Source organism: Poecilia reticulata, chromosome 9 (assembly GCF_904066995.2).
Source record: "Poecilia reticulata chromosome 9, P_reticulata-male-v2, whole genome shotgun sequence".
Classification (NCBI taxonomy): domain Eukaryota; kingdom Metazoa; phylum Chordata; class Actinopteri; order Cyprinodontiformes; family Poeciliidae; genus Poecilia; species Poecilia reticulata.
Window position 1 is genome coordinate 30606149 of NC_088838.1, and position 27684 is coordinate 30633832.

At 38.8% G+C, this 27684-nt stretch overlaps 1 protein-coding gene and 2 long non-coding RNA genes across 5 annotated transcripts in view; 2 read left to right on the forward strand and 1 right to left on the reverse strand.

Moving 5' to 3' along the window:
* Positions 1 to 27684, forward strand: part of fras1 (Fraser extracellular matrix complex subunit 1) — a 270024-nt gene that overhangs the window by 189957 nt on the left and 52383 nt on the right. For 2 of the 3 annotated variants that reach the window (XM_017306806.2, XM_008417773.3), the window contains 13 exons: positions 2912 to 3071; positions 3738 to 3916; positions 8646 to 8762; positions 9198 to 9312; positions 17429 to 17566; positions 17950 to 17982; positions 19207 to 19338; positions 19432 to 19554; positions 20554 to 20801; positions 21637 to 21788; positions 23000 to 23162; positions 25368 to 25500; positions 26534 to 26718. In XM_017306806.2, coding sequence (XP_017162295.2) covers positions 2912 to 3071; positions 3738 to 3916; positions 8646 to 8762; positions 9198 to 9312; positions 17429 to 17566; positions 17950 to 17982; positions 19207 to 19338; positions 19432 to 19554; positions 20554 to 20801; positions 21637 to 21788; positions 23000 to 23162; positions 25368 to 25500; positions 26534 to 26718 — 1878 coding nt within the window. The remainder of the gene's footprint in view (positions 1 to 2911; positions 3072 to 3737; positions 3917 to 8645; positions 8763 to 9197; positions 9313 to 17428; positions 17567 to 17949; positions 17983 to 19206; positions 19339 to 19431; positions 19555 to 20553; positions 20802 to 21636; positions 21789 to 22999; positions 23163 to 25367; positions 25501 to 26533; positions 26719 to 27684) is intronic. The other variant, XM_081610905.1, reaches the window with a different exon arrangement.
* Positions 11523 to 13409, forward strand: LOC145552864 (uncharacterized). The gene is made up of 3 exons (XR_014088983.1): positions 11523 to 11987; positions 12491 to 12684; positions 12920 to 13409. It is a non-coding gene; the product is annotated as an uncharacterized LOC145552864 (long non-coding RNA).
* LOC145552865 (uncharacterized) lies at positions 12525 to 15430 on the reverse strand. Its single transcript, XR_014088984.1, has 2 exons — positions 14927 to 15430; positions 12525 to 13946 (listed from the first exon to the last, which is right to left on the reverse strand). It is a non-coding gene; the product is annotated as an uncharacterized LOC145552865 (long non-coding RNA).

The window sequence follows — 27684 nt, forward strand, 5'->3', positions numbered from 1 at the left end:
AATATTGACAAAGTTTTCCTCACATTAGTAATGGAGACACAGCCTCTGATGGAGCACTGCTTGTGTTCATTTCCTGCTTTTCACTTTCTCCTTATTCTTTGTGTTCAGGCTATTTAAAATGACATTAGGCAAATTTGCCTTTTTTCCTCCTCATTTGCATGAGCCTGTCATTAGCTTTCGCACCTGTCTGACGGAGATTAGGCTGTTTATCAACTCGAATCTCACGTGGAAAAAGCTCGTTAGATTTGAGGGCTGTCCAAGCAAAGATCAGAAATTAATAAATACGGTTGCAGCTGCAGGTCAGAACAAGACCAGAGGGAAAATATTAGTTAAAAACCCAACCAGGTCCCTCTGACCCGCTTTATCCTGAGCTCCTGGCTCTAAATGTCCTTGAGAGCTCCTGGTGTTCATCCTGAGAGAGCCATTATCTCCCAGATGACGCGTTTCTGTGAGTTAAAAGCCTGCCATGCTGATGTATGTGGTTTCTCTTTCTGTGCTTCTCTGCTTTCTGTCTTGGCCTCTGTGAATCAGTGTGATTCGGATCAGCCCAGCAGCAGGCAGAAGTGCTGCAGATGGCCTGCAGGTTGTTATCTGCACATTTAGATTCTCATGCATGCCACACACTATCTGTCTGACACGCCGTATTCACACCTTTTTGATGTTTTACAACCTTTTTCAACTCTTGCAGCAGAGTATTTATGCTTTGCACTGCTGTAGGTATCTGAGCCTTTGTGCTTTTATCTTTAGCTCAAAGTGAAACACGGGGAAAGCTCGCTATTAAAATCCTCCCAGGGATTCATTATGCAGGACTGGGATGGCCATAATTAAGAATAAATACAGAAAAGTATAAATGACTCAGTGAAGTTATTACAGAGCCAGAAAATGAATAAAAATATGTATTTTAATTAGAAAAAATGTGGTAATATTTTTTGGGTTAATTTCTAAGATGTTACATTATTCTTAATATTCTCTCTCCTCTTTTCCTTAAGTAATGCAGCCAGTCAGTGCTAAGTGAAATTAATGGCGCCTTGCAAATGTGAGCAAATTGTGCTCAGTAACATTGCGTCTTGGTATTTCAGCTTCACAAGTTGCATTTTAGATATGCTCTACAAAAATATACACGAATTGGTGAATCCACAAATGCAGAGAAATTTGGTTGTAGCTTATACCATTTTAATCTTTTTTCCTTCAACTTCGCCATAATCCAGATCTCAATCTAATGTGTTCATGCACCCATATAGTGTACATAAAATTAAGACTTTAAATTCATATAAAAAACATAAAGTTGGCCTTAACTACACTAATCTTAAGTCTTAAATTTTGTCGTGACAGGGCTTTTTGATGTTGTGCATTGGATGTATCTTCAGGCCAAAATTTGAAGAACGTTCTGTGACTCAAGGCGGTTGAGGCTACCGCTAACTAGCTGCTAATGTGCCATTACTAGCTAGCGAACTAGCTTTTGGATAAGTGCAAATTTTTAGCCAGTTGGATGGACGAAGTTTATACATTTTTTGTGAAGAAACAAGTCTTAATTTCCATTCATAACGTTCTTAAAAAGGTCTTTAAAAGTCTTAATTTTGAGTTGGTAAAACATTTAGAAGTTTTGAATAAGATGCATTAACATTGTTGTAGACATGACAAACTGAATTGTTTATTAAACAGTAAGTTGGTCTTACATCAGTCGCAGGTCTTAAATTTTGTCTTGACAGGACTGTTTAAGCTTATATATTCTATTTAGTTTGTTTTTTTTATTGTGGGTCTTTTCCGTCAGGCTCAAGTTTGAGTTGCACGCAGACATCTTCATTGCATTCTGTGACTCAAGCCGCTAACTAGCTGCTAATACATCCTTGCTAAGTAGTCTGTAAATTTGCCGGTTTGCTGAACAAAGTTCATACATTTTTGTGGAGATGTAGATCTTAAATTCCATTCGTAATGGTCTTAAAAAGTCTTATATTTGAATTGAAATCTTTCGAAACCTTGATTAAGATTATTTAACATTGTGTGAACCAGCTGTGAATACTTTTGCAGGGCAGATTTCCATAAAAACAGGTTAAATCAGGCTGATTTTCAGGTGAAGGAGCAGATGGCAGCCATTACTTCTTTGCTGTGAATGCACAGCTGGTCGTTGATATTTTTGCCATTTTTCTATTTCCGTCAGTGTGAGGTAGTTGTAGCGATGAACAGATTATTTAAAATGATTAAATAATCTGGTTAAAATGTTTCGTAACAAAGAAAAACTAAGTTGTTTTTAGTTAATAATTTTCCTCTGTGAGATCAGTTCATCCCCAGGGTTTGTTTTTAAAAGCAGAGCTGATATTCCTAAACTTTTCAGTCATATTTAGTGTTTTACTCCTTTAAAAGTGTCTAAAGTGTTACAGTTCTCATTCTCTGACACAGGATTTCTACATCAGCTATTTTTATTTAGACAGCAGGGTGACACAGCGAGGTAAAAGGTCTCGATTCAAACCTTCATGACAGAATTTCTCTGATTTTTTTTCTTTAACTTGAATAGCCTTGAGCGACAATGAATCATCAGCAATCTCTAGGCTCTCCCTACATCTAGCCCTGCTCTTGGTTTGCAGGCAGTGGGATCGATACGGCATTACAAAAATAACCCTGATTGTAAAGTTTTCAGTTCACAGATCAGTCACTGAACTTGCTGTTATTTCTTATTTCTGCTCCATGGAGCAGACGACAGATGCTGCTGCATGGAAAACTCCTGGGGCTTAAAAAAACAAACAAAAGTGAAAGCATACAAGAAAAATAGCAGGAAATAATGTGAAGTAAAAAAAAAATCACTTTCTCTGTGGATTAAAACCAGGCTGCATGTGTAATTTCAGCTAATAGCAGGAATGTTATCCTGCGAACACCCGGGAACCTCCATCTGACTCTGAGGTGTTTGTTTCTGCAGCCTCAGGATTCTCCTCATCTGGTGTCTCTGCCGATGACCTGGGTGAAGGAGGGAGGCACGGTGCGGCTCGATAGGAAGTACCTGCAGACGGACGTTAAAGGAGTCGGCGCCGACGACATCGTCTACACCATCCTGGCCTCAGAGGGGCAACCCAAACATGGTGAGAGATCGGTTCAGAGTCATGTTTCTTTTAGGGCTGAAATGATTAATCGTGATTAATCAATTTTTTAAATAATCATCAGCTATTTTAGTAATTGTTAAATCATTAACTGGAGTATACAGACTCAAAAAAGTTATTTCTAAACTAGATCTATTTGCTTTAGGGCTGATAATTAGTGATATCTTTAATTATATCATGATTATAGTTAACATGTTCTACCACAAAGTCCTTAAATATCATAGTTTTAGCTTCACTCGTTTAAAATGTATTTAAAAAAAGAAAAATCTCCTATTGTGCACCTTTTGCTAACCAATTATTAATCGGTTAATTCACAGAATAACAAACAGATCAGCCCTACATTCTGTTGGCGTTAAGTCAGGCAGACACTGGAATAAGTGTCTGCTTTTTTAGCTGCAGATGCAGCAAATAAGCACCAAATTGAATGTTTTTATTGTATTTTAAGCAGTAAAATATGCAGAAATGAATGTGTTTATTTGCTTCTTTTAATGCATTTATTATTAAAGTTGCTCAGTCTCTTAAAACCAACTCCACTGTCATATATTTAGGACTTTTTTGATGCCCTGTTTTTTAATCTCCTTATGTTGCTTGACTGATTTGTTGCACAATGAGAGGAGAAACGTTCGATCACCTTCATCCTCTGTCCAGGGGAGGTGGTGCTTGTGTCCATGCCGGCTGACGGCCCCCCAGAGGGCTGGCATCCCTCCCTGATGGACGACCAGGGCTTCACGCCGACGGCGTCTTTCACCCAGCAGGACGTGAATGACGGCACCGTCTGGTACCGCCACTTCGGCTCCAGCTACGACAGCGACTCCTTCCAGTTCCAGGTCAGGGCTCAACGCTCACACCGGGCTCAATGTTGCTCACTTAATGATGGATCTGTGGTGAATTTTCGACTTCACAAAAGTCTGAAATTTTGGACTTCTGATTTTGAAACTCCCAAGTTTTTCTCAAACGTATCTGAGATTAATCTCAAAATTTTTGAGTGTTTTTCTGGAGAAGTTTTCACTTTTTGCAAAAGTGGAAACTTTACAAAAAACTGCACAGAAAACATATTTTCCATTTAAGATAAAACAAAAACTGTAAATATGTTCTACCAAAGAACATAAGAAATATGTTTTACCAAACAAATTTGTGTGAAATAGGCTAAAATGTGCAAATTTTCTATCCAATTAATCGATTGGTCAAAATTGATTAATTGGAGTTAGTCCAATTAATCAGAGTTGTTATCCAAACAACTCTCAAAATGTTCATTTTTATTGCAAACTATTAACTTTTCAAACTTTTCAGATGTCAAAAATTTGAATCTCTCCTGAAACTTTTTCTATCTAGAACATTTCTGCAATTAATCTCAAAATTTCTGATTTTTTTCTAGCAATTTTTTTGATTTTCCAACTCAAATTTAAAAAACAATTTCTAGAAAATTTCTTAAATTTTCTAGAATTACACTGCGTGTTTTCTAGAAAATGTTTGACTTTTCACACTAAGTAGTTCATGTAAATTCCCTGAGATTAATCTCAAAATCTCAGAGTTTTTTCTCCTCCTTTCTTTTCTATTTACCATCTCCACAATATGCCATTGTATTTACCTGAGGTCAAAGGTTACGTTCTGAATTTATGGATTAAGATCTGTATAATTTTGTGTCCTAAAGCTGAACTCCTAAACCTTTTCCCACAGCCTTCTCTTTAAATATCTACATCTATTTTCAGCTTTGCTTACTTTCTTTCTGTTTCCATGTGACCATAAGCCAAAAACCCTTTTTTAGGTTTGCTGGGTGAAAATTAAAAATTTAACACGGGAGTAAAAATAATAAATCCAAAGAGGAAACAGTGACAAAGACTCCTGCTGTTGTTTTCTTGGACTTTATGCTCTTTGTGGTGTTTTTCTGAAGCTCAAACAAAGTTCACCTCCACCGTCTCTCTCCTGGAGTCTCTGCCCTTTCTAACATCTCTCTCTTTTACTTCTCCGTCTCACAATCGATCTTTCTTCACCTTCACCTCCTTCCTCCATTATAGTTCTTTTTCTTAAGACTTTCTCAAACTGTTCAAAGAAATCTAAGAAGTTTTTCTTTTTCGTCACATCTCTGCGTCTGTATTTTATCATATCTAGCTTTTGTTCTCTGTCATGAAAAGCACTTTTGATCATCTGGTGTATTAATGCTGCGAAATACTTAAAAGTTTCCTTTAGTTTGGAGCATTAACCACCTCAAAGTTGGTTTAAATCTGCCAACTTTATGTTTCTCATCTTCATTCTGTTTGCTGAAGATTCTCACCTCTTTAATCCAAGTTTCAGAACCGATGCACAGAGCTGATCATCCTACAGAGACTTATGTTGAACATCAGTAACGCAGCCAAATTATTCGCAAATTGGCTCAAAATCCTATAAAGTCCCAGTAATGGAGCATTAATCAGTGTTTTCCACCTTCAGCAGCAAGAGGCAGCCAAAAGCTGATAGCAACATCTAATTATCCTTGAACGCATCGCAGTTTGAAGCTAAAACTTTTTAGGAGAAAAGAAAATGTCCCAGAAATGTCCTGCTTTGTAAAGTTTTCCACAGCAACTTGTCAGGGTGTTGATAGTCTGTAAAGTTTACTGAGTTACTTTCACTGTTACTGTTGTTTTTCTGCGGTTTGATTTCATCAAATGTTTTAAGTTACCATCAATCATTCAGGGTTTTTTTCCAACCACATTTCTTCCTCCAAGATGATGGTTCTCCACTTTCCTTCCAGTTTTATTGAAATGTTTTACAGTTCTTAACCCAATTTTTGTAGTTTCCATTCTTAAGGAATTTAAGAAGGAAAAAAAGTCAGTCCGGTGTGAGAAAGTAATCAACCCACCCTCAAGAAATCATTAATTAAGAGGATTATATTATGCAAAATTAACCTTTTCTGTGTTTTTGTAATTACATTTGGGTCTCTACTGCTTCTAAAAGCAACCCAGCAAACACAAAAAAACACCCACACTTTTGTTTATTTTTTCAAAAAGTTGATATTTCTTAGTGGACAGCCCTGTTACCTAGCAACACAAGTGGAGGTTTAGTTGGCTTTACCGCTGTAGGCGCTGTAAAATGGCTGCTGGAAAAGGGTTTTATTGTCGACTTACCATCCAGAAACCTCCTGCTTCATTCTTTTTGATTGTGCAGGAGTCTCCACTTCTTCTTTTCGAAGACATACAGTTGTATAATTGTGCATCTTTTTGCAGCCATTTTCACGTGTGAGTTGGGGTCCGTGGCCAGCTGCAGCTTATGTGGATTTAAGCACTAAAACAGCTCATTCTGAAAGGCAGAACTGAGCAGACTGAAATATAATCAATCAAGAAGGATTTTGTGCAAAACAAAAATAAATCAATAAACTTGTTTTGCATAGCCCAGAGACCTAACCTGTTTAAAAGGAAGCGTAATAGCTCCTTTAGCTGGTTGGCGCATTAAATTTATAAACGTTCTCACTATGTAAAGTAGGATAAAAGATCTAAAAAAACATAATAATATTTCAGTTGAAAACTTGCTGATCTTTGTTATTAGCACAAATATGAACAGATTACAGAAGTTTGTTGTAGAAACCAGCAGGACCTTCTGGCCATTTCCTGTTTTCCCTTTTATGTGTTTCAGAGAAAAGTTCTGGATTTATGTGTTGAGTGAAAAACCAACCAACATAAAAGCAGAGGCCTTCAGAAACTTTTAAGCAGCACCATATATAAGCTGCAGAGCATTTATGTTGAATCGAATCTGCCGTATAATCGGTGATTTACCGCAGCAACGCCACCGTCAATAAATCCCGCTGACTCGACTCTGACTCTCATGACATCACATTACTTGTGATTGGTGGCACTGATTTCATCTCTACAAGTTTTCGTCCAAAAAGATGTGACACAAAGCGAGGATTCAGACAGAGCGACTTCACGGTCAAATATGAAGCTTTTCTTTTAAGTCGTGTTGCCTTGTGAAGCCTTCAGTCATCATAATCTCTCGCAGTCTAATTGAAAACCTCGAACATGTTGGAAGCGTGAAGCTCAGAGGTCAGAGAAAGCCGATCGTGTTCAGCATTAGTGGCTATTAGCGCTCGGAGATAACATGTTGAGAAGAAAAGCTGCTAACCTGGGGGGACCGGAGGGATGTGAGCGTTTACTCCGGGAAGCGCCCTCCGCTTTCAAAGCGACCTTTTACCCTCGGCGCTTCCATAAAGTGCTTTACAGAGCTTCGTCTCATCCGCTGGGATGAAAGCAGACTCTTTTCTTTTTTCACTCTTTTTGAAGCATTGTAAAAGTTCAATGGCTGTGGTTGTTGACAGAAGATTTGATCTCTAACAATCAGACCTCTTTCTAGGCAATTGTCACACCTGTGAAAATTGTCACAGCAGGAACTGATATCACTTTTCTAGGTTATTAGCGTAAAGGTCAGACTGGTCAGACGTTTGTTTTTATGCTTTATTTCCACGATAACAGAGAAAACCAATTCAAGGGGAAATATTTTGGAGGAGTCCAGTTTTACAGCAGGCCCTTTGTTTTCTTACCTGCTTCAGGACTGAAACGATTAATCAGACTAATTGTGATTAATCGATTATTGAAATATCCATCCATCCATTTTCTTACACCCTTGTCCCTTGGTGGGGTCAGAAGGTGCTGGTGCCCATCTCCAGCTAACGTTCTGGGTGAGAGGCGGGGTCACCTGGACAGGTCACCAGTCTGTCGCAGGGCAACACAGAGACAGGGCACACAACCATGCACACACACATTCACGCCTAGGTACAATTTGGAGAGGCAAATTAACCTGAGTGGGAGGAAACCGGAGTACCTGGAGAAAACCCACCATGCACAGGGAGAACATGCAAACTCCATGCAGAAAGACCGGGGCCGGGAATCGAACCCAGAACCTTCTTGCTGCAAGTCAACAGCTCTACCAACTGCGCCACTGTGCAGCCCCAATTATTGAAATAAGCATCAAATAATTTAGTAATGTATTAATGGTTAACTTCAGTTTGCAGACTCATTAAAAAGCATTATTTTTCCTATACTGTAGCTCTATCTATTTTAGGGCTGAAACGATTAATTGGCATTAATCAATTATTGAAACAAGTGTTAGCTAATTTAATTATCAATTAATCAATAACTGCAATAAACAGACTCAAAAAAAAAACGATTTTGTGTTGATTGTTTTTCTTAATGAACCAGAACTAAGTGGCCTCCTGAAACGTCCCACTGGACTCCAACCAATGTGGATCACTCGCCTCTTAACTCTTTCTCCAGACTCTTTATTCCCAAATAAATTGTAAACTTCATGAGAAAATAAGACTTTGGACTCTGAAGAACATTCTCTGTGAAGATGGAGAATGTGTGCGATGAATCTACATAACAGGAGTTTCAGTTTTTAATTAAATCCCTAAAATAAATGAACTTTTTGATGATGTTTTAATTCACTGAGCTGTTGCCGGATGTTCAGTGTCTGATTATGAAACGGTTTCCGTGTGTGTGTGTGTGTGTGTGTGTGTGTGTGTGTGTGTGTGCGTGTGTGTGTGTGTGTGTGTGTGTGTGTGTGTGTGTGTGTGTGTGTGTGTGTGTGCAGGTTTCCTCGGATGTTTCTCCTCTCATTCAGAGCGATGCCCAGACGTTCACCATCGGCGTTTTGCCTCAGATGCCGGGATTCCCGCAGCTTTCCCCGGACTGCGACCTGCAGATCACCGTAAGCAGAACCAAACACAGTATTGATTTCTCAGCTCTTCCTGAGTTTGAACTTTAGTGTTGCTGTTTCTAAATGAATGTAAACGTGTTGAGTCGCGTTAGTGACATGACTGTGTGATTCAGCTTCTAGAGGAGTAAAAAACACAGAACAGGAAGTTAAAAGTTGAAATATTGTAAATCTGGAGAGTAGTAGGAGAAAGTAGCAGAGTGAAGTGAAACATGAGTCTGTTTTTATGAGTTGCTTGATAATTTCTTCAAAATAATTTATTTTTGACTTCATTTTTTACCTTTTATTACATTTGTATGTAATAAAACTGTAGAGAGAGGTTTATGTCTGCAATATGATCTCGGTAGTTGGATCGAAGTCTGTGGTGGTGGTTTCACATGTAGCTGCTTTTTTATTTTCTCAATCTATTAATTGTGTCTATTTGTGGAGGCTCTGGAGGATCAGGTGACAGAAGTAACGCCTTCAGCGCTCTCCTTCATCGATTCTGGGACTCCCAGCGAAAAGCTCGTCTATAACGTCACCAAACCACTTTTACCGGGACAAGGTGAGACACGCACACACACACACACACACACACACACACACGCACACACACACACACACACACACACACACACACACACACACACATGCACACACACACACACAGGTTTCTATTTCTACTCATATTTTTACTTTGTATTGATTTTCGTTCATTTTAGTAGCTGAATTTATCAAACACTTTTTTACATAAGTCAAATTTCCTTAATAAAACTATTTCAAATAATATTAACAAATGAATTAATTAGTAAAAATAATAATAAATGGTAGGCTCAGTTGGTAGAGCTGCTGCCTTGCAGCAAGAAGGTTCTGGGTTCGATTCCCGGCCCCGGTCTTTCTGCATGGAGTTTGCATGTTCTCCCTGTGCATGGTGGGTTTTCTCCAGGTACTCCGGTTTCCTCCCACAGCCCAAAAACATGACTGTTAGGTTAATTGGCCTCTCCAAATTGTCCCTAGGTGCGAGTGTGTGTGTGCATGGTTGTTTGTCCTGTGTGTCTCGGTGTTGCCCTGTGACAGACTGGCGACCTATCCAGGGTGAGCCCCGCCTCTCGCCCGGAATGTTAGCTGGAGAGGCACCAGCACCACCCGACCCCACTGAGGGACAATGGTGTAAAGCAGTGGTCCCCAAACTTTTTCCTGTGAGGGCCACATAACTTTTCCCCTCTCTGGTGTAGGGCCGGAGTCAGTTTGTAACAGAAAAAGTGTTACACGTTTATCACCTGCGCTGCCGTAAATTGTTGACGGGGGCGTTTCACGACCGATTTTTACCCAGAAAGCACATGGGCAAAAATCGTTAGTGAAACGGTCACTGGGACTGACTAGTATATATTTCATTGAGGGAAACCTGGAATGCGGCATTCATAACAAACGTGTGTTCATCTGCTCTACCGCTAGCAAACAACCATACTGATTAACTAACATAAAAGTCAAGCAGTTCCCTAAAAGTCCAACAGATGGCAGCAATGCGCCATGCAAAACAAAACACTCGCAGTTTACAGGACACACCTCCTGCTAAAGAGCCCCCTGGTGGTTGAAGAAAAATCCACATATAAACCGGAAAATACAATATATGAAAAAAAATCTGAATGCTCTCTGGTATTGTTCAGGGGGCCGAACCAAATGTGGCGGCGGGCCGGATCCGGCCCGCGGGCCGTAGGTTGATACATTAAAAATATATATGTCTAATTTATTAACCAGCTTTTAGACTAAGCAGACTCCTTCGACCCCCAAACAGCAAACATTCAACCCAAAAAGTTTAAAACTTTTATGCATATTTTATAAAAATACATCCAATCAAATTATTCCTTTATGTTTCAGATCTAAAAATTATTCACCAATTCCCTTTTCTGCAAAAAAAAATCTTACTATTTAATATATTTCAAGACAAAACCCCACAAAATTTAAATTTTATTTAATTTCCGTGTTGGGATCAATAAATACTTTTTGAATTTAAATGTATTTTTATCAAGAATGGGTCCATTTTCACTTGTTTTGATTGTTTTTTTCTTCATTTTTTTGTTTTCTGTATGTTTTTTTCCCACTTAGCCAGTTCTTCATACCTGATTTCAACAGTTTCTATGTTAAAATGTCCAGCTTCTTTTTGAGAAATCTGCTTATATGTTTTTTTTTATTTCAGCCTTGATACTTTTTATGATATTTTAACTTTTAGGAACAGTTTAGCTCCAACAAAACTTTGTGCTCTTTAACCTTTTTCTATCTTTTCCTACTTAAATCTGCAAACTTCATTTAAGTTTTATACAAGTCACATAATGTTGAGCTATCTTCAAACGATTTAGCGTTTTGATTTCTCTCACGGTTTTTCTAAAATCATGATTTACTTTTGTGTACATTTTTGGCCGTTTTCAGTTTTCCAATGTAATAAAATGATTGAATTCTTCAGCTTCTAAAGTGCGCACTAACAAAACGCTGCTGTTTGTACATATTTCACTCTATGGAAATAATTTATGCATCAAAACGTAGCCACAGGTGTCCGCTTTGAGGAAATATATGCTTCAGTCCTGTAGATTTTATGGTTTTCTTTAAAACACTGCCGGAGCGCAGGCATGTCACCCCTAAAATCAGTAGAAGTTGCTCTCTGGCTTCCCTTTGAGGACCAGGATGTTGATATAATTCAACTAATCGCCTTCTGGCACTGAAACAGGATTTTGTTGCATCCGTATGGAAGTAATTATGTGCCATCAGAATTTGAATAAAAAATGCATCTGAAATTTGAATGTTGTATATTTGTTCTTACTTTTTCAATTTAAAAATTAATTCAGAATATATTTTTGACCTAAAAAAAATTTCAGTGTCATTATTTGTACATGTATGCAAATTTCATTTGTTAAAAAAAATTCACATTCCTATTTCAGAGATCAAATTTTCAATATATATATTTTTTCAGTGTTAAAAAAATTCAACATATAAAAAAATTCAACTTTTAAAAATTCAAATGCAATATTTTCAGTGTCCTACAAATTCAACTTGCTCAAATTCGCTGTCTCAAATTCAACATCTAAAAATTCGCTGTACAAAAATGGCGAGGTTACTTCAGGTCACAGACATTAGCAATCGTTGTCAGATTTCAACACTGAGCTAATCACATGACCTAAGCGTCATATTGAAGAAATACCAGCATCACCGAGGCCAGCGACCATGGAGGCGAACGCAAACCCAACGGTGAGTCTATGCTTTCATATTTCTGTAGTACATTTTATTTTGCGCATGAACTTTGATACATGACATTAAAGCTTGATTTAAAACACGGGTTTGGGCCGTTGTTAATCTTACGCCATGTAATGCTGGCATATTAGTTCTCGCTACCCGCTAGACCTCCACCCCCTTCTCTTGGCTGTCCTACGCCCAATTTTCCCCTGTTTTATTTAAAAAAGGAATATCACTTGCGCCAAGTCTAGAATCTTTAAAGATAACTGATGGGTAGCGACTTTCCGGGTTGTTTGTATGTTGTCTTAGGTGAGACTGATCAGGCGGTCTTAGTAAAAGTCGTAATTTTCCAGGAGATGCTACCGCTAATGTAGAAGCTAATATGGCTGCCTTGTGTGCTTCAAGGAGGGGCTGTGAACTCTTCCGACATTAATTGATTTCCGACCTACTGATTTCAAAATAGTTTTTTTATTTTACTGACAATGTTTTTGACATTTTTTTTCTTTTTTCTTTTCAAGGAACATATGGATCATATTTTTGATAGACTCCATGATCGTTTGGAGCCATTTCTATTTCTACAATTACAGATGGTCCTGCAGTCAATCAGTTGGCCACAGGTGAAGAAGCAAAGTGATGACGGTGACGACAGCGATGATGTCTTGGAAGCAGAAACTGCAGGTGACAGGGTTTCTCCATCAGTTTCTCAAAGAAGGTAAAATGTCTGTATAAACATTTGGCCAATGTTTGTTATTTTGAGAATGATAAATAACAAATGTATTATGCTGGTATTATACCAGCATGATTTTTGAAGGACATCACATTCATATTCATTAGTTTCTTAGATGGAAAAGACATTCGCATAAAGTCATATCTCAAAGTCAGCTTTATGAATGATTCCATCTACAGGAAACTCACCATGTATCTAAAAAAAATTATACTTTTCCTAGCATTTTCAGACAATCTGCACCAGCTCATGAGATTTTGGGTTGGCTGGGAGGCTCCATGGCAGGAACTGAAGCCTGAAGTAGTGCAGTCAACTGGACCAAACCACAAGCCCACTTCATCCACCTGCAGTGAACGTTTACGCCTTCCAAGCCATTATTCTACCTACCAGGCTCTGTATGCTGACATGACGGTGTGTCTTAAATCGGTTGGGACTGGCTTTGGTCTTCTTTGAGAACTCAGTGCATTGGTGTTTCATTTGTTCAATAATTGCATTTCAATATGGCAATTAAGTAAAATTACAAAGTCGTTTTATTATTAGCTTCTTTTTTTTTTTTTACAAATACTGTTCATCATTCACCGCAGTCTTGACATTAAGTTGTTCTTTGAAGTGACGACTAAGTACCTGAAATGTTTGTCAAGCATCCCTGTAAATCTTAAATGTTAGAGTAACTATGTTCAGAGTTTCTGAGTCAGCACTGTTTGTACAGGAAATATGAAACGGAAACTGTTTTTATGCAATATTTTATTGAATATTCATCTATGCTTGAAGTATTAGAAAATAAATGACATAAGACAAACTTAACTTTTCCATTCTTATAATGCAAGAAAATTAAGGTCCTACACAACTGTACCCACTAGGTTCCTTTTGAGAAAAAAAGAACAATCAACTCACAAATTTAAAACATTTTAGTTCTTTAACATGTCTACCATAAAAGCACTATGACTCACTTTTCCAAATCACAAATTTTACCTGTGTGGTAATATGATCAGCACTTAGCTTTACATTTCATAAATGCTGAATTTTGAAACTGGACAAGTTTCACAGAGTGAAGAACTGTTCACAAAACAGAACTGCACCAATATAAATGTCACAACCAAAAGACAGTGATGTGCCTTTTGGGTTTACTGCGTCTCTTAAGTCCATTTGTTCGTCAGTCAGTTGCACAACTTGAATTTGGTACTGTGACGTTTGACTCTTCCTGAAGAGGAAGCCCGCACTCCTCCCATTCAATTTCGGGAATCTACACCCTGGAAAACACAAAGAAGGGATCAAGAGAACTCAAAATGTACTTGATTGCAGATTCCTATGTAATAAATTAAATGAATGATAGTATACATGCTACACATTAAATTATCCAATTAAAATGTACCTCTATCAAGGCACTGTGGGGTTCAGGAATTGAATGGTGTCTAACTTAATCAGAATTTGCTTTTAATTACAACATTAATCACAAATTTTAGCATAGCTCAAACATTCTTTGTAACCAAAGATATATTTTGGAGATACAAAGTAGTGGGGATTAAAATGATTTTAATAAGTTAACAGCTGTACTTGCAAGCATATATTTTCTTCAAAATGAGTTAAAATCAAATGAAAAAACAAGGGAGGTTGTTTGTAATGTTGCTAGGTAACAGAACGACGTTTTGTAACGCAAAGTAAAAGAATGTAAATTAATATATATCAACACTTGTCAGATAAGAGAAGCAGCCGTTTGGATGACGCTATAATGACCATAAATGTATAAATTTATTCATAAATGAAGTCACATGAACAACACAGTAGATGAACAGAATGGGGTTGTGGTTATAATTAATGTCGGAAGAGTTCACAGCCCCTCCTTGAAGCACACAAGGCAGCCATATTAGCTTCTACATTAGCGGTAGCATCTCCTGGAAAATTACGACTTTTACTAAGACCGCCTGATCAGTCTCACCTAAGACAACATACAAACAACCCGGAAAGTCGCTACCCATCAGTTATCTTTAAAGATTCTAGACTTGGCGCAAGTGATATTCCTTTTTTAAATAAAACAGGGGAAAATTGGGCGTAGGACAGCCAAGAGAAGGGGGTGGAGGTCTAGCGGGTAGCGAGAACTAATATGCCAGCATTACATGGCGTAAGATTAACAACGGCCCAAACCCGTGTTTTAAATCAAGCTTTAATGTCATGTATCAAAGTTCATGCGCAAAATAAAATGTACTACAGAAATATGAAAGCATAGACTCACCGTTGGGTTTGCGTTCGCCTCCATGGTCGCTGGCCTCGGTGATGCTGGTATTTCTTCAATATGACGCTTAGGTCATGTGATTAGCTCAGTGTTGAAATCTGACAACGATTGCTAATGTCTGTGACCTGAAGTAACCTCGCCATTTTTGTACAGCGAATTTTTAGATGTTGAATTTGAGACAGCGAATTTGAGCAAGTTGAATTTGTAGGACACTGAAAATATTGCATTTGAATTTTTAAAAGTTGAATTTTTTTATATGTTGAATTTTTTTAACACTGAAAAAATATATATATTGAAAATTTGATCTCTGAAATAGGAATGTGAATTTTTTTTAACAAATGAAATTTGCATACATGTACAAATAATGACACTGAAATTTTTTTTAGGTCAAAAATATATTCTGAATTAATTTTTAAATTGAAAAAGTAAGAACAAATATACAACATTCAAATTTCAGATGCATTTTTTATTCAAATTCTGATGGCACATAATTACTTCCATACATCCGGTTCCTCCAAACTTCTTAAAGTGGATTTGTGTTGGTGTTGCTGCATTTGATGCACCACTCGGACCTGAAACCGTCGGCTTCAGCGTCTGTCAGTCATTAGACGCTCGGCCTAATGACACGAAAAACCACTTTCATAGTTAACATTTTTAACTGAATAAAACATCCATCCATCCATCCATCCATCCATCCATCCATCCATCCATCCATCCATCCATCCATCCATCCATCCATCATCCATCCATCAAACCATCATCCATCCATCAAACCATCCATCCATCCAACCATCCATCAAACCATCCATCCATCCATCCATCAAACCATCCATCCATCCAACCATCATCCATCCATCAAACCATCTGTCCATCAAACCATCCATCCATCCATCCATCCATCCATCCATCAAACCATCCATCCATCCATCCATCCATCAAACCATCCATCCATCCATCCATCTGTCCATCCATCTTTCTTTCCTTCCTTCCTTCCATCCATCCATCCATCCATCAAACCATCTGTCCATCAAACCATTCATCAAACATCCATCCATCCATCCGTCCATCAAACCATCCATCCATCCATCAAACCATTCATCAAACATCCATCCATCCATCCATCCATCAAACCATCCATCCATCCATCAAACCATCCATCCATCCACCCATCCATCTATCCACACATCCATCCATCATCCTTCCATCCATCCATCCATCCATCCATCCACACATCCATCCATCCATCCATCAAACCATCCATCCATCCATCCATCATCCATCCATCAAACCATCTGTCCATCAAACCATCCATCCATCCATCCATCCATCAAACCATCCATCCATCCATCCATCCATCCATCAAACCATCTGTCCATCCATCCTTCCTTCCATCCATCCATCCATCCATCCATCAAACCATCCATCCATCCACCCATCCATCTATCCACACATCCATCCATCCATCATCCATCCATCAAACCATCTGTCCATCCATCCATCCATCCATTTATCCATCCATCCATCAAACCATCCTTCCATCCATCCATCCATCCATCCATCAAACAATCTGTCCATCAAACCATCCATCCTCCACCCATCCATCCATCCATCAAACAATCTGTCCATCAAACCATCCATCCATCCATCCATCCATCCATCCATCCATCAAACCATCCATCCATCAAACCATCCATCCATCCACCCATCCATCCATCCATCCATCCATCCATCCATCCATCCATCCATCCATCCATCCATCCATCCATCCATCCATCCATCCATCAAACCATCCATCCATCCATCCATCCATCCATCTATCTATCCATCCATCAAACCATCCATTCATCCATCCATCCATCAAACCATCCATCCATCAAACCATCCATCCATACATCCACCCATCCATGTATCCACACATCCATCCATCCATCAAACTATGTGTCCATCCATCATCCATCCATCCATCCATCCATCCATCCATCCATCCATCCATCCATCCATCCATCCATCCATCCATCCATCAAACCACCCATCCATCCATCCATCCATCAAACCATCTGTCCATCCATCCATCAATCTATCTGTCCATCCATCCATCATCCATCCACACATCCATCCATCCATCCATCCATCCACACATCCATCCATCCATCAAACCGTCCATCCATCCATCCTCAAACCATCCATCCATCCATCCATCCACACATCCATCCATCCATCCATCCATCCATCCATCCATCCATCCATCCATACATCCATCCATCCATCAAACCATTCCTCCCTCACTGTGTCATTGTTATGTATTAGCGCTACATAGCAACATAACATAAATCCTTCATGTGTTGAAATGTCGGATCTTTTCCTTTCCTTCGTTTTCCCTGGAGTTTCTTTGTTTTGCCTCAGAAACCTGAGAAATGTAAACATGTTTTACCTGGAAGCCAATAAAATGTAAAACCTTTTGTCCCAGTCAAAACATTGTCACTTCCTGTGTTTGTTTTCCAGGACTCATCGAGCATCGGGACCGGCCGTACAAGGCAGTGCAACATTTCACGCAGGCTGACGTCAACAACGGGAAGATAATCTACCGACCACCGCCAGCGCCGTCCCACCTCCAGGAGCTCTACCAGTACTCCTTTACTGGTGCGACTTCACCTACAGCCGTTCATGATTTTATGCTTCAGCCATTTTCTGGACACAGTCTCTTAAAAAGCAGCGCAGAGGTTGAACTTCGTTTTAAAAGCAGTCTGAGGGCGGCGTGGGAAGTTCAGAGGATATTTTAAGACACCTTGGTTCTGAAAGATAATCCATAATCCAACATCAAAGCGGTCTGAGTTAAATGTTTCTTAATCCTGGTTTTGGAGCAGAACCTCCATCCTCTTTGCCTCCTCAGTTGTTTTAAGCCTTGTTGCTTATTTGTTGAGGTTTGTTTTGCGCAGTACGACAGCGCCAGAATGCACAGTTGGGTTTTATTTTACTTTCATCAGCTTCCAGTTGTAACTTTTTGCTGTGTTTGAACCCGACAGGCCTGCCGGAGTCGCTGAGCGTTTATTTCACAGGTAAATATTCTTCACCCACCTGAAACCTGAAAGGAAGACAGCATGAAGGAGGCACTTTGTCCTCATTTTATACAAGCAAACTCCTTCTCTTTCACCTCTTCTTATTGTTTATTTACAGTGTTTTTCTCTCTATTTTAATGTTTTTTGTGTTATTGTCTTGGCTGTCTTTGATGAGGATGTTTCCTTTTATTTCCTCTTTGTCTTTATCTTGCACTTCTCTTTTTTTTTCTTCTGTTCAGGTTTTCCTTGTGTATCTGTATTTTGTCCTTTTTAATCTGATTTTAGTATCTTTCTTATTTATTATCCGCTCATCCTTGGATGGATTTCCTCCCACAGTTCAGAAGCCGTTGGGTTAATTGGTCTTTTTAAATTGCCTGGTTGTAAACTACAGACTGTAGTTTGATACAATGTTTCACTGACACGTTGTTTTTCAGGAACAGATTAGAAGCTGTCCTGTCAAACTGCTTTTTGTTATTCAGTTAATAAACCAAAACACCAAAAACGTAATTCATAATTCAGGAAAATGTGAGGCATTTCAGGTTAAATTTAATAGAAAATTACACAAGCAGTAAAAAACCCAAATTGACCTCTTGGTTGTTCTTGTCGTAAAGGTTGGCATAGCAACCTAGCAGCCATTTTTACTCTCAGCTCAGCAAAATAAAACTTGTTTGGGTTGTTAATGCTACCTGCCCTTTTGAAAAACCAAAACTTTCAGTTTTTGATGAATATCTCCTCCAGAAATTTTGGTTTTGTTTCACAGAACCACAATTTTATTTCTGTTTTTAGGGTTCAACTTTTTTTTTTGCAAAAAGAGGATGGACACATTTTCCTCTTTGGGATGTTGATATTTGTTTAAATGATGTAAGAAAAATAACACATAGTTTCCAACTTAATGACTAGAGAAATAGATCTAAACATATATCACTGGTTCTCATTATGTCATTCTGTTGTGAAAATTCAAAGCGATTATTCCATAAAAATAATTAAAACTACTAAAATTGTTGTTACAATTCTTTTTAAAAAGGGTAGTTGGTTCTTTTTCATTTTTATCAAAAGTTATTAGTTTGTTATACACTTACAAAGCGTGAAATTCACAGCTTTATGGTCATATTGATACGCTTTGACGTTGTTTTATTCTGTTATTTAAAGGAATTTCCCTCGGCGGGGCCTTGTTGTGCTCGTTTCTGCAGGTCTTTGCTACATTTTGTGTTTTTTGTGCCTCAGTGTCGGACGGCGAACACACCACTCCTGAGCTGGACTTTGTGATCCTGCTGCTGTCGAACCACCAGCAGCCGCCGGTGTTTCAGGTCCTGGACCCGCTGCTGGAAGTCCAGCTGGGGGGACAAGCTGCAGTCGGTGAGAGAAAATGAAAAGCAGCTCGATTCCTCTCCGCAGCAGCTTCTCTCTCTCTGAGCGTTTTCTCTTCTCTTGTCTGTTTTCTTTCTGCAGGAGGTCAGCAGCTGGCGGTGAGCGACGCCGACACGGCGCCGGACGACCTGGAGTTTGAGCTGGTTGACGCTCCCGTCCACGGAGAGCTGATGAGGAGGGACGACAGCGTCCGCATGAGTAACGGTAACCAAGACGACCACAAGAGAGACGGATCTCTGTTTTCAAATTCATTAGCAATGCATCTAACTTATTTCCAAAATAAAAGCATCTTAGAAGATAACCAGTGAGGCGGACATGTTTACCTGCACTGATGAACAGTTTGTCAGTTTGCCTTGTAGATACTGATAGAAAAATATCAGAAGGCAAATTATGTTCCTGATCTGTTCAATAGCTGATAAAAGTCTCCTGGAGGTTTTTGGATCTGCACTGTAAAAATGCAAATATTTTTGGGTTGGTTTCTAGTGCAAGTATATCAGTACACTCTAAATAAGACAAAACAGGAAATTGTCAATAATTCCTTAATATTGATGAAAAATATTAGTTTCATTTGGAGATTATTTCACTTATAATACGGAAAAAATGTAATCTTATATGTGAAATAATCTGCAAATGGGTCAAGTAATTATTGACTTAAAACAAGCTCAAATATCTTGCTGAATTTTTTTTTTGTAAGTTAGTTTTGTCTTATTTCAAGTACTTTCACTAGAAAATAAACAAAATTACTTTGTAGGATTTTGTGTTTTTGTAGAGATCGGTTTCTGTGTTGATGCTGCTGAAAACCCAAAATAACTCAAATGTAGTTTTCTGAAAGACTCTGTGCCGTACTTCCTGTTGAAGCCCACAGCATGACGGATCTTACGCTGTAGTTAGAAATGGGAATTAGGTGATATGTCAATTATTCGTCCTGGAGTTTCATAGCAAATCCTGCTGTAATGTTTTTTTCCTGAAAAACCAAAAATGTATCTGACTCTCAGGTCCAGTAGTTTTAAGCTCTTCTAATTGTTTCTCTGATTGTAAATTACGACAAATTAAGACTTTTTGATCGACGTATATATAATCTGCTCTCTGGTTTTTCTCTTTTCACAGGACTCTACATTACCCTAATTATGGGTGCACGATACATCGGCATCTGCCGATTTCTGTCATTTGTTTTAAGATATCGGTTCTCGTCTTTCTCTCTAGGCGACACTTTCTCCTTCGCCGACGTCACCCACCAAGTCCTGCTCTACCGGCACGCCGGCCTCTCCACCCAGGACGACGCCATGTCCTTCTCGGTCAGTGATGGTATCTCCATGGCGACCACGGTGGTACAGGTGACGGTGCTGGACGGAGCGGGCGACGGGCCGCGGAGAGACACGGCGGCTACGCTGTCGCTGGAAGTGGGCGAGAAAAGCAGCACAGTCATCAGACGCTCACACCTGGCCTACACGGTGAGCGGGGAGAGATGCATGCTGGGTAAAAGGTCTTAGAAACACATCAGACTTTTTATAATAATAATAACTATCTATTAAACGCTTTCAAACAAATGCTGAGGAGAAGGGAAGTAGGTCAGCTATGCTAGCTTGACTATTACAACCGTAACATGTAGATGTGCTGTGGAATCAGGTGTGTTTCAGTTCAGTTTAAAATAAAATAAAAATAGACCCACACGCCAACTCTAACATATAATCAGTAGAGCAGCTGTTTAAATTAGCCAGTCAACCACCACTGTGTTAGCTTAGCTTGTAGCAGCAGTAGCTAATCTACCACAGCGATCAGTTATTAATAATCCCAAAGGAAACATCAAGCCTAAAAACATAAAACTGTAACAGACTGACTGTTCTGTTCTTTGTTGGGGAAATGTTGGAGTCTTTTTTGGGGGGGTTGAATCCTCAAACGTATAGCGGCGTTGTTGTTGTCAGTTGCTATGGAAACACTGTGTGTAGCGTAGCCAACAGAGAGCAGGAAAAAAGTGATTTTGTTTTTTAATTCTTTCTGCATTATTTTCTCCCTTTGTTGTTTCGCACGGCACTGAAATAATAATACCTGCATCTCTGGGTTTCATTTTGATTATTCAGCTGTTTTGCCTTAGCAGCGCAGTTATGGATGGCATGTAAGACATTCGTCTTTTTGCCCTACGCGCTCATGTGCGAAATCTCCACATGTGAACAATGACATTCTAGGGGGTGTATATTTAAAGACGAGAGTTTTTAATGTTTAGCACTTCACTGTTCAGCCCCATAAAAACCCGTTGAGCTGAGCGCCTCTGTGTTTTGGCGTTGCCAGGACAACACGTCCTCCGACGACCAGATCCACATCCAGCTGGTGTCGGTGCCGATGTATGGCGTCCTGACCAGGACTTCCTCCCAGCAGGAGGCGCAGGAGCTGAGGGAGTATTCCTCCTTCAGCCAGGAGGACGTCAACCTGCACAGGATCAGGTAAGGCAGGGACATCCAGGCGATGGAGTTACTGATTTATGTAGAGCGTTAGTGAAAATTGATGAAGTTACTGACGCCTTTTAATGGTTTAAATCCACTTTTTCTCAAGTGCTCCTCTGAGCTTCAAAGTTAATACTTTTTACACCGTGGAGTGCATCTCATTAGGATTTCAGTTCAACTTCAGATGCCCGTAAAAGCCTGTGAAGCAGAGCAACCTGAAGAGTAAGGCTGATTTTTAAGGCTATTAAAAAACCCAAAGAAGCCATTATCAGAAAAACAAGAAGCTCTCATACTAAAGTCAAAAGATTTTCCAGGGATAATTATGATCTCTGGTTTCGTTAAGAGCCTTCAGGACCGGAGGAGCTCTAATAAAGACACCACTTGAAAAGAAGAGATGAGCTGTTTATTCCAGATTGTAGGTGATAAAATGGCGTTAAGGGTTCTTTATGCTGGAGCTGCAGTCGTTATTAGCTTAAACCAGGAGAGGAAAACTTAAAACTAACTCATTTTTCTACAATCTAATGTTTCTGAAAGACACAAAATGAGACTTGAACATTTTTACTTTCTCAAACTGAGCCTGTTAGCTTAAACTAGGATGAGCAGAAATGTAAAATAAAAGGATAAATATTTTTTATTTATTTAAAGTAAGGCTCAAACGATTAATTGTGATTAATTAATTGTTGAAATAACTGTTTTGAAAAAAAGCTATTTGCTGAAAAAATAATGTTTAGAGCAGTAAATAAGCTAAAACTGTATAAATATGAATACATTTAGCATTTAAAATAAAAGCACCTTTGTAAATATCTTTAGGTTTTTGCGTCACTCAGGCCAGATTCACTAAAGGAATGTTATTGTTTGGCATTTTAGGCAATAAAATGTTTGTTTTCTTCTTTTAAAAAATTGTTTTATTTGCATCTCAATGTATTTCTGTTGTAAATAAAAGTTTTAAGGTTTAATTAAAAAATCTGGAGAGCGTGCCCCTTTTTTATCCGATTAATCAATTAATTGTCAGAATAATCGAAAGGTTCATTGATTACTAAAATAGCTGTCAGTTGCAGCCCCACTGCTAACACTGTCATTTGAATGAATCCTGAATTTTTCTCGGTTTCATGCATTTTTCTGTTGAACTGAATCAGAATAAGTTTTTTCCTCCTGCATGTCGGTCAGTTTGCGATTTTCTACTGAAAACCAACCCGGTGCTCCGTGTGCAGGTACGTCACATCGCTGGAGACGGGAAGCCAGCCGGTGACGGACGTCTTCCACTTCGTTGTTCACGACGGAGACAGCAATCGCCTTGACAACCAGATATGCACCATCACCATCACGGCCTCGCCCAGACAGCCGCCGGTGGTCGCTGTGCAGGGCGGCATCAAGGTGGGCTCCTGTTTTATTCCCTTCCTCTTTAACTCACTTTGGTTTGTATCACCTGAATTAAATGTTGAGTCACAAAATCTGCTCACATTTTCAGCAGAACAAGGATCTCAGGTGGTAGTTTTTCCGGATTCCTTAAGGGAAATATGTAATTTGTTGCTATTGTTTTTTATTTTAACACCAAAGTTATCAGCCTGAGGGAGAGGAAAACACATCTGAGTGAATTAATGAATATTGTATTAATCCTCAAAGTGAGGTGATGAAATAAGAAATATTGCTGCAACAAATAATTGAGAAGTAAACTCTCGGGTGGAAAGTAATGAAACATCTGTTTAGTTTCAACGAGGTGAAACTAAACACTTTGTTGTTTAGTTTGTTGCAGCGCAAAAGATCTGCAGCTCTGACTGCATTTCCATTATGTGCAAAAATCTATATCAATATTCTGCTAATGTGACAAAAACACAATTTTACAAGTTTACAATAACAAATTCATTTAAAATCACATGTGAATGAGCTTCTTCATGTGATAAATCATTAAAAAACAATATATATATTGATTTATAACATGGGAAAAATGTCTTGTTTCAAGTTAAATAATCTGCAAATCTTTTTCAGTATCAAGAAATTATTGACTTAAAACAAGCTCTTATGTATTGTAAAAAAATTTACTTTTAATTTTAGTCTTATTTCAAGTGTACTGAGATATTTACTCTGTGAAATAGACCAAAATTAATTGGTTAGATTTTGTGTTTTTGCTGTAAATAATTGTAAAAGAATAAACATTCAAAGATCAGTAAACTTTAAATTCTAATTAACATTTAACACTAGAACTGGAATATATTTCAAGTATCCAAAATAAATAAGCAAAACAACAGAAACGATAAATAAAATGAATTCTAAACAAAATTATCCTGCAAAAAAAGGGCCAAAGCAGCAGAAACAGAGAAAAGAAATGGAAATTATTGATATCGTTTTAATTCATCATTGATGTATTGATGCATTACTTATTGTGACTGAAAATAATCATAAATGATATCGTTTGCTGAGCAAATTTAGTCCAGAGTCGAGGCGTTTACCTCTTCCTGCTCCTCCTTTCGCTCGCTGACATTAACTCGACTCTGTGCTGCGGAACGACCTTGAACATTTCCTTCCGTTCTTATTTACTCTCTGAGTCCAACATGATTTGCTGCTTCTGCCTGAATCTTAACTCATTCTTGGTCCTTGTGAGCAGATTCCTGTTTCCTGTGTGTCTTCATTAAAAGCCCTGACCTTTAACTTGGTGTCTGCTGTCTGGAAACTTTACTTGCTTCCCATCTGGAGTTTCTGCTTTGTGATTCTGCGACCTTCTGTCTGTCAGCCCACCTTTGCATCACACCAGACCTGGACTGTGCGAGCGCTAGCTGTTGTCTTCCTGGTACTCCCAGTTGTGTGTTTCCTGACTTTGCATGAACCTTTTTGCTTTATGCTCTAAAACTTATCACAAACTGTCTTCTTCACCTTCTGTTCCATCGTCCAGTGTCTTTCCGTCTCGTTAGCCTATTTCCTGTCTCTGTTTACTGCTTAAAACGTTATAAACATTTTCAATAAGATCGGAATTTAAATCACAAAAACTTACTTCAAGCATCACTTGTCATATTGCTCATCGTTATTCTTCTTTGATATTAGGAAATTTTAAAGCTGCAGCTAATGATTAGTTTAATAATCGACTAATACCTGAATTATTATTGCTGAATCGACAAGTTAGCAGTAGCTAATGTGCTAACTTTAATTAAATTATATATGACCTTGAAAGACTACAACTGTACAATTTGTTTTTGATATTTTAATTTACATGCTCTATAAATGTGTTTATGTTTTTATCTTGTTCTCCACTGTCCATGTTTTATTTTCTTCCTCCATGTTTCTGGTTTTAAATAAAGTAATTGGTGGGGAGGAAGTGGAACTGCCTTGTAAACAAACTTCGTCTACGTCAAAATAAGAGCATGAATATAAACGTCCACTTGAAGAATAACCAAAACATCAAAACAGGATTTTATTCAGCTGAAAGTTTACAAAACAGCCGGGTAAATTAGAATTTATTAAAAAACATTCATTTAGGGGAAGCTAAATGTTAGCAAAGCGCTAAAGCTGTTCTGGATTAGCATAAATGTTCCTACCATTGTATTTGGAGTGACTCTGTCAGAATGACTCGTTTCCTGTAAACGGCAGGTCCAGGAAGGCGGCCGGGTTCTGCTGTCGACCAATCACATCACGGTATCGGACGTGGAAACGCCGCAGACCGAGCTGCAGGTTTGGCTCGTCAGCCCTCCCAAATACGGCTTCATCGAAAACACGAAAAGAGGCGAGTTCAGTTCACCAGCTGCACAAAGCAACAAATCCAATTAAACCAGTCGCTCACGATAATTTACACATTTATGTTTCTGTCTCATTCAAACGATCCCGGCTAAATGTCCTGGAAAAGAATCACTGCAGACCAAATGCTCTGATGTTTTATCCTCTGTTCAGGAGAGGAGCAGATAGGAGAGAATTAAAAAGCTGATTTGAGACGAAAACGGACCTGGGAGATGTAGCTCTGCACGAGCAGGAAGGAGGAAATCAAATTAAAGCCTCCAGTTCTGAAGCAGACCGCAGAAAGTCCTGAAAGTTATTGGATATATCGGAGCTCAAGATAATGGCTCCACAAAGGGAAAGGAAAGCTTTTAACAGAGGCAGCCATGTTAGATTATTGATCAGCTGTTAGCTTTGCACTCTGACCTCTGTGGAGGAGCAGTAAGAAAAAAACGACAGAAACAGAGGAGCAGAGATGGAGATAAATACAAGACCTGCAGGCATCAGCAGCAGGTAGGGGAGGGGCGAAAAGATTAAAATGATGCAGTGAAAGCTAAACCACTCATCCTTCATTTTATCCATCCATCCATCCATCCATCCATCCATCCATCCATCCATCCATCCATCCATCCATCCATCCATCCATCCATCCATCCATCCATCCATCCATCCATCCATCCATCCATCCATCCATCCATCCATCAGTAACTAACATGGGAGCCATATTTTATTATAAGTGAAATAATCAGCCAATGGCAGCAGAAAATTATTAAATTAGAAAAACCTCCTGTTTCTTGCTGAACAGTTACTTGTAAGTTAGTTTTGTCTTAATTCACTGTACTAAGACATTTGTACTAGAATCTAGACCGAACGTTTCTGGGTGAGGTTTCGTTTTTTTTGCAAAACAAAATCTCACCCAGATTCCAAGATTATAAGTGCTTCCTGTAAACACGCTGACCGTATTGTTGAAGTGATTCCCGGCCAGCAGCAGTTCTTGTTGTTACGGTTCAGCTGTGACCGCTGCGCCTCTCTTTGTGCCGCTGCAGGTGGCTCGGTGGGCGGCTCGCGTGCTGTGACTCCAGATGTTCCTTTCTCTGTGGAGGATTTGGTTTCTGATCACGTCTTCTACGTCCAGGACAGCCGGCAAAAGGCCAGCCAGGACGTCTTCAGCTTCTACGTCAGCGACGGGTACAGCCAGACGGAGACGTTCACTGTGGAGATCAACATCCAGGTAGAGACGTCCGCAGTGCAACACCTGAGACAAACGTACTGTAACGTTTTGCTTTTGGTTGTAAAAAACTTGAGAATTTTTTGTGGTTACAAAAAATAAGGCTTTCTCTAATCAACTTGATGCTCCCAAATTATTTAAAGGCAAAAGTATTTAAACCAGTCCCCACGTCTTTATCTTTGATTTTCAAGCAGATCAGGATTTTATTAATACAAAATTCAAATTCTCTACATTTTTATCCTTCCGTTTGAGTTCCTGCTGTTTCTAAAAACATCCCAAGCGTTTAAAGAACGCCACCCAGCTGTTTTTTTTGGCAATAAGTTAACGTTTTTTGCCTTTGGAACAAATTTACGGAATTTATCTTCACAAATCAGCAGGCACTGCCCGTTGCCTAGCAACACCTGTGGAGTTCCGGCCGTTGCCTAGTAACCTGCCAATTGAGCTAGCAGTTTTTTAAAATTAAGAACTATTTTGCTTAAAACAAGCTCCTAATTCTTGCTGAAAAGTTACTTGCAAGTTAATTTTTTTAGTCTTAGTTCAAGTGTTATAAGATATTTGCACTAGAAACTACATAAACATACTTTGTAAAATGTCATGTTTTTGCAGTGTAAGCCGGTCTTTTAAGCTTTTTTAAACAGCTTACAGCTTGTTTTATTAACATCTGGAGGAAGACTTTATCATAGATCTTACTGCCGTCTACAAACCTGCACACCTAGAAATGTTGGAAGTTATTGTAATCTATAATCCATGTAATGTAATCTGACAAACACTTAAACTATCGCTGCCGTCTTCGATCAGCCGGTTAATCCTGTTTTTAGACTCCAGTTGAAGTGATGAGGCTGTCAGGAGTGTGAACGTTTGCAGCAATAAACAGTTTCTGCAAGGTAGAAAAATAAAAATAGAGCATCTGGAAATATTTTAAAGCTTTTTTTCCATCTTTAGAGCAAAAAATAACCTGTAAAATTCAGT